The sequence below is a fragment of the Fukomys damarensis genome, unplaced genomic scaffold (genome assembly GCF_012274545.1).
Source record: "Fukomys damarensis isolate Sample0158 unplaced genomic scaffold, DMR_v1.0_HiC HiC_scaffold_38, whole genome shotgun sequence".
In the NCBI taxonomy this organism is placed as follows: Eukaryota; Metazoa; Chordata; class Mammalia; order Rodentia; family Bathyergidae; genus Fukomys; species Fukomys damarensis.
This window is the reverse complement of record NW_022900950.1, coordinates 50,324,207-50,331,521: the sequence shown is the minus strand read 5'-3', so window position 1 is coordinate 50,331,521 and position 7,315 is coordinate 50,324,207. Positions and strand designations below refer to the sequence as shown.

At 37.2% G+C, this 7,315-nt stretch overlaps 1 protein-coding gene across 6 annotated transcripts in view; it reads right to left on the bottom strand.

Moving 5' to 3' along the window:
* The window catches only part of Lcp1 (lymphocyte cytosolic protein 1), a 76,796-nt gene that overhangs the window by 27,720 nt on the left and 41,761 nt on the right, over positions 1-7,315 (bottom strand). For all 6 annotated transcript variants that reach the window (XM_033759885.1, XM_010637026.2, XM_033759886.1 and 3 more), the window contains 4 exons: positions 3,701-3,787; positions 2,962-3,125; positions 2,662-2,791; positions 937-1,069 (listed from right to left, as the gene is read on the bottom strand). In XM_033759885.1, coding sequence (XP_033615776.1) covers positions 937-1,069; positions 2,662-2,791; positions 2,962-3,125; positions 3,701-3,764 — 491 coding nt within the window. In that variant the 5' untranslated portion in view covers positions 3,765-3,787. The remainder of the gene's footprint in view (positions 1-936; positions 1,070-2,661; positions 2,792-2,961; positions 3,126-3,700; positions 3,788-7,315) is intronic.

The window sequence follows — 7,315 nt, the reverse complement described above, 5'->3', positions numbered from 1 at the left end:
AGTAAAAGACACTGTCCTACAAATAAAGGAAGACAATCTCCTAAAATCATCATTTGAGAAATATGAAACTAGTACTAAACTAGTGAAGCTCTGGGAGATGGTGGAAGGGGAGAGGGAGACAAAAAGCATATACTGTATCTCTTTCCTTGAAAAGCTTCAAGTCCAATTACAGAAAAAGCTATGTAACAGTCCAAAACAGAGCACTATGATGTATAGCTCTCCTGGTATTACAAATAATATGTTTGCTAAGAATCCCATCACTTGAAGATGGGAAAGGCCAGACAATGTCACGGTGAATCTGCACAGGAGAAGGTGGAGAAGGCCATTCTTTTTTACTGGGGATTGAAGTCATGATCTTGTGCTTGTGGGGCAGACATGTTGCCACTGAGCTGAATCCCTGGCCTGAGAAGGCCATTCTTAAAAATGAAAATAGAAGGTAAAGCCACACCTTTAGGCAAGGTACATGGGGGCGAGAACTTTTTTTTTGGGGGGTGGTACTCGGGTCCTTGCACTTGCAAGGCAGGCCACCAAACCCCTGAGTTAAATCCCTGGCCCTGAGAACTGTTTTTGCTGGTGGCCTCACTCATTCATGTTGATTATTTTGGGGGTTATTCTGTTCTCAAGGTAGTGGAGATTCTACCACGAGAACAAAACAACCACAAAAATAATCGTTTCTATTACCGGATCTCTATGTGTATGCTTATGTCTATACTGTGCTCCCCTCTTCTCCATCCAAGAAATAGCAGTTTTATATTTTTCATTATAAATTGCTTTTGAGCCTGGTTTGCTTTCTTGGACCTAGCCAAATCAAAGTCCACAAAAGCATTCCTGGTACAGCTAAGCACCAAAGGAAGTAGGCCCAGGACATATACAGTGAATTGTTGACATTGCACAAAAGGGCAGATTTTTGGAAACCAAGAAGGAAGTTTTATTTACCAAAGGACAATGCCATCCCCAACAGCATTAAAGAGATCATTGGTGTTTGGATTCATTGGGATGACGTGCTGACAATCAGGATCGTTCTCCAGGGCTTTGTTTATCCAGTTGACAAAGGCATACTTTTCTTCCTCTGCAAGTAAATGATGAAAATGATTTATTTGCAAGGTGAAAATGTGATAAAGACAACATTATCCACAAGGACCTCAGGTTCTCAAGCTGAGAAGAGACATTACAAGGTTACCCAGCCCATTGTCTTACTGTCTCATTATTTATCATTTATTTATTTATTTAAAAGTATTTTTCTTTTTTTTCCTCACTGAGTTTATTGGTACATTTTAGGTATACAGTACAGTTACATTCATCATTGGGATCTTGTACCTTTACACGACAGGTCTTGGTTCTCATTTTTTCCCCGTCTCATTATTTATTGACATTTAAACATGTCAGATTACTTGGGAGAAAGGCTCAAAACCTATGTTCATTCTAAGTCATAAAACATACCAAGCAGATTTAGAACACAATAATAAAAATGCATATATATATACTTAGAAGCGAATATACATTTATACATTTGCATATTTAGAAATAATAAAAATATTTATATAGTTATAATTTAAATATAAATGTGGCCTAATGCTTACAGGATAAAACTTGGCATTCTGCCTGTAGTCTTGCTGATTTAAATCTTGCATGATCATGGACAATCCTTACAATATCTCTGTGCTTCTTTACACAATTATAATGAAACTGATGGGAAATGAAATCATTTGTTTTATAATTTTTCTTTCCTATCAGTAGAGCTGCCATGAGTTTAAAGTTTTAGTAAAACTTCTAACTATACCGTATATCCTAGCACTGCATTTTCCAAATTGTGTGTCACAAAAACAAGTGTGCCTTGGAGGACTTCTGACTCACAAAAATTTGGGAAATATCATGAGAAATCCAAGAATAAGAGAATTTTACTTACTGGGAGATTTTAATAAAATAAAATGACTATAACTTATTTATATTAGGTCCCTTTTCATGCCTAGAACTTTGGTTTATGCATAATCTTCTACCTAAACATTTTTCCATAAATGAACTATTTAAATAAATAATAAAAATATTTATAAATTTAAAAAATATGATTGGAAACACTGTGTAGCCAAAAGACTAAATTTTTTCCTAGCAACTACAGGGAATATTTAACCACAAACTGATTAATATTTTAGAGAACTCCATTTGGAAAATGTTGGATAACTGTACTGTTTGGACTATTAGAAGTCTTCACTGAGGATGCTGGATGGCAGGCTCCAGAATATACTACTTTCTTGCAAATCAATGAAAACACAATTTTTTGATTAGTCAGTAGGCATTAAAATAATCACTATGTTGAAGATATGAGAAGTAGCTAATTTTGTCCATGCAATTTACAAAAGGATCATTGCAGCTTTGAAGGTACTTTTTAAAAGTGCTGATGATATCATTTAGTATTGGGCCCACCCTCTGGAGCTCAGACTGCTCCTATCTTACAGCCCTGGAACTAGCTCACTTGCAGGAAATAGCTGGGTCTACAGTCAAGCTCTTCTGCATTTGTTTTCACCAGTTAGGTTTGAGTCCCAAGTTTAGAATGTGTACCCCAGGAGACATGGCCCTTTTCATACATTTCTCTCTCCAATCCTCGTATCTCTCAACACCCCAACACCATCTTCTCCACAGGCCCCAACCATTAGCACAGCTTACCTGAGTAGGAATGCTGGGTGCCAACACTAGACTGCTCTGAGGTACCACCAATTGCACAAATGCCCTCCTTCTTATTGATTGCTTTTCTAAACGTCTTGGCAACATCTGTGCTTTTCAGGCCATGGAAAACCTACAAAAATACAATATAGTTTTAGAAACCAGGCAGCAATCCAGAAAATCACAAAGGAAAGAGTGTATAATGATGAGGCAAGAAAGGTAGTAATGTTTCCTGGATATTTTTGAAATGGAATTAAAGTACAAGTTTCAAATGCATCTCCTTGTATTCCAGATCACATTCACCTTGATAAACTCATCAAAGCTGATCCTCCCATCTTTGTCCAGATCACCTGTAGCCATCAGATTTTCTGTAATCTCTCTTACTCTGTAACCAGGCAGAGGTAAGCAGGCAGCCTTGAACAAGTCATTCAGCTCATTGCAGCTGATGTAGCCATTGCCATCCGTGTCTGAAATGCAGAAGCAAAGTGGGGCTTGAGAGCAATTCAGGGACAGCATTTAGAGAGATCAGGGAAGGCTGGGTAGGAGGGGAAGGATAGGGGGATCGACTGTTCGAGGGTTGAGGCCTGACCTTTGAAAGGGTCAAAAATCTCACAAGAGGCCTGCTGCTACTAGATACAGGCCCTAGTATCACTTCCAATGCCTACAGGAAAAGAGCCATTAATTTAAAAACAGAGGTCCTGGCAATAGAACTTAGAGAATTCTTATAGAAACTCTTAAATAAACCACAGGTTCAGTGATAAAAGGTAAGAGAAAGTGTATCATTGTAATAAAGGAAAAGAATGGAAGCAGACAATATACAAAGGTTGAAACTTAGGGGCGACCTCCAGGAAAAAAGTTACAGGTGGAACAGGATCCAGAGTCTGTTTTGATAAAATCATTTTCTCAAAGCATATCTTTCAGAACAGCTCCCTTGTCACTGTCACTGTGGTCTCTCGTCACAGTTGCTATCTTGCTTGTGTTACATTTCATTGAATCTGTCACTAGGGAGAGAACTGTATAGCTGAGCACCAGCTCTACTTACCAATTTTGGCAAAAGCCTCTCTGAGCTCCATCATTTCCTCATCGGACACTGATGCTCTGGCCATTTTTACTGCTTTAAGTAGCAGATCTTGGAAGAAGAACATAGGGATGACTTTTGTGCATCTTAATTCTTAAAGTACCATGTTTACAAGCAATGCCATTTATTAAATGAAGAAACGTTCCTCTGCATCCTGAATGATTTACCACTAATATAAGGCAGAACTAGGCTTTCTCAGCTCCTGATGTAGTGATCTCCAAAGAACAATGCTCAACCATTTCTCCCCTGCCATAAACACAGACTGCTCCTCACATCAAGAGGTAGAGTTTATTTCCCGATCCTTGAATCTGGGATGATTTTATGATTGCTTCAACCATTAAAGGTGCTGGAAATGATACCTACAACTGGAAATTTCTGCTTCCTTCCTTTCAGAATGCTTATTTTGGGGATATTCCATTTGTTACCCAACCACCATGTTGTGAGATATTCAACCCACAAAGAGAAACCACAGTGAAAGAGAACTGGGTAATGTGGTTACCAGTCCTTGCTGAGCACCCAGGTGACAGTCAGCACTACATGCCAGCCACCGGACTAGGCCATTTTGGACTTTCTGGTCCATACATTCCTTTTTAGAGATATCTTCATGACCATATTTTAAATTAGTATATGTGGCCAAACCAACAGGTATATTTTACAAATTCAAAGGAGTTAGTCAAAATTCTATGCATATTTAAGAATGGAGAAAAGGAAGGTGACCCTCTAACAACTGAAGTCTGAAGTACTTTTAGGCGTTTTGTTCTTTGTCTTGCTGAGAAACTTGGGAGAGCTTGAACAATTTCCTGTTCCCTGTGCATTACTGCTGCCCTCTAGTGTGCAGAAAGAGAATAATATAGAAAATGGATTATGTTCCCTAACCCACTAGCTAATCCACACATACCAGCATAGTTAAAATGGGAGCTCCACTGCAATTCATCTGATTTCCTGGTAGAGAGTTTCTAAATGGAGTGGGAGTGTGGAGGATGGAGCGTTTCTAAGATAATTATATTTTGGACATTCTAGTAAAATTATTGATTTTTTAAAATATTTTAAATTTCTCACTGGATGCTGTAAATTGATTTTCTTTTTAATACTTTCACATCATTCTATAGTGTTGTACTTGTTCTCTCTAGAAGCCAACAATCACGCAAAGAAGTAGTTTTAACACTGAAATCTATAGGTCAACAATGCATAGCACTCAATTTTGTAAATCCATATCCACTACCCCAATATGCTATCCTGATACATACAAATATCAGTGGCTTCAAACTTTTGTTTCCCTAAGTGACCTTCTGTTAACATAAACTTTAAATGTAAATAAAAGTAAACAGTACTACAAAAAAGTAAACAAATGAAAATAACATCTCTGAGAACATTTGGTTGAAAAACTCCCAATATTTATCTGCCCTAAATTATATTTTGACCTCATCAACTTATTAATTGATGTGAACTCCAGGGAGCATGATTTGAAATATCACAGAATTATATATGTTATTATATTTGAATTTATTCTGGAATCCATTTTTATCAATTAATACTTTATTATTATTTGCTTTATATAGCTAAGAAGTATTGGTCCATTATATTTTCTAAAGAAAGATAGAAACTGTTGAGAGCTTGATTATATAAACCAATATAATATCATTCACACATACAATAACCTCTAAGAGACAGTATTCTAGATAGTTATGTAGAAGTATCATAGGTAGTCATATGGGGCAAGGCCCTCCAGAAAGTCAGGACAAAGGTAAAACATATTACAATGGTGGCCGGTGGCCGGAGATGCATCCGTTGGAGATGAGGCCTCAAGATAAAAAAGAAATGACCAGGCCTGCATACTTCCCCAACGGACAAGATAAGGGGTAACACCTGGCCTAATGAAATCTAGATAGACATCAGTCACTCCAGTGACCAAGACTTCCGGACCCATCATTTCCTAGAAAAAGTCTTTGTTCTTTCTGTGCACATTTGTTAAGTGATTGTTTCCTGGCTGAATCATTATTACCTAGGTGACTGTACTTGTAACTTTATTGTTTGATCACAGCTTTAGCTCACAGTGTACCCGTGTGGTTTTGCCTACACAACTTATCTGTAAAGTGGGGTCCTCGGCTACCCATTTGAGACCCCTCCTGCCTCTCAGGAGCTTTCCTCTTAATAAATATTTCCTATTGTTAACCCCCATTGTTCCTAGAATTCATTCTTTAGTTTTAGAGAACACAAATTCAGTGTATCAGACATGTAACAGGTTGGGAATTATATTTCTCTTATATCATTTGGAAGTCCTATATCATCCCTGTATTATTTGGTATATGTATTATCTAGCTGATTTCTCACAATATATCTCTCTTGTGCTGGGGATCAAAGCCAGGTCCTTACACATGCTAACCACGTACTCGCCACTTAACTACACCCTCAGTCCGTAACATCATCTATGTATGCCCTGCTAAGAGCCAATTTAAAGTAGTTTTTAAATTAGGGATAAGTTTTAGAACTCTCTTTCTGAATCAGTGCCCAAGTCATAAATCTAAGAAGACAAATCTCAAGTCTTTCATCTTGATCATGTCTGGCTACTAGTGTTTCAGTGAGCACTTAAATTATTAAATCTATAGTTGTAGAATCTCCAGGCATTTGGCCAAAGAAAGTAGTGGTTGTTCATTTTCTTTAAATAATAAAATTATCATTTTTCTTTTTAAAAATGCAATTATTTTTTAAATCATAAGAAAGTCAAATAACTCCCCAAAGCCAAAAAAAAAAACCACATTCCCTAGGTTGTTAAATTTTGAATCTTTCCTTAAAGATAGTTGGTGTTTTCCAGATTAGTAGTGACAGGGAAATGTTCTGACTCAAGTTCCCTCAAGTATGAATACAGAAACCATCTGTAGGAACTTACTATGGAACACAATGCTGAAGAACTTACAGGAGTAATTATGTCCCCTAAGTAAGTATATGACTGTGAATGGAATTTTCTTGGAGGGGCTTTGTTACTATCATGAAAGAAGTAGTAAGGAGGAAAAGGTGGCCTGTGCAGATCTAGACACTCACAGGTGGCAAAGCTGTCCTCACTGGTGTGGGGATTCAGTATGTAACCTGCTGGAATCAGGGTGCATCTGTACCCCAGTTTCACATCACAAGGGACTCTTCTCAATGTGCCCCACTTTTCCTGAAACTTGACTCTGTAGTGAAAGTAGCACTGGATAGAAAGGACTCTGATTCTTAGCTCTACCTCAGTAATTCTGGGGCGTACCCAGGAGGAAATCATACAGCTTCCAAAGTTCTCAAAGACCTATGAGTAATCTGAAACATAATGGCTAGAACATGAATTGGTAATCTTTAGCATTAGACTGCAATGACTAAAGAAATGAAACATAAAGCATACAGCATTCCAAAGCAAAATAAAATCCCCATATATTTTTAAAGCATCATCCAAAGAAAAAAAACTTTGCTTTTCCTTAATCTTGTCATCTTCATTTTACAAAGTAGACCCGAAAAAGGAAATCTAATTTTTTAAAAATGCAGTAATATATATATATAGTAATATATATATATGTATATATATATATGTGTGTGTGTGTATATATGCAT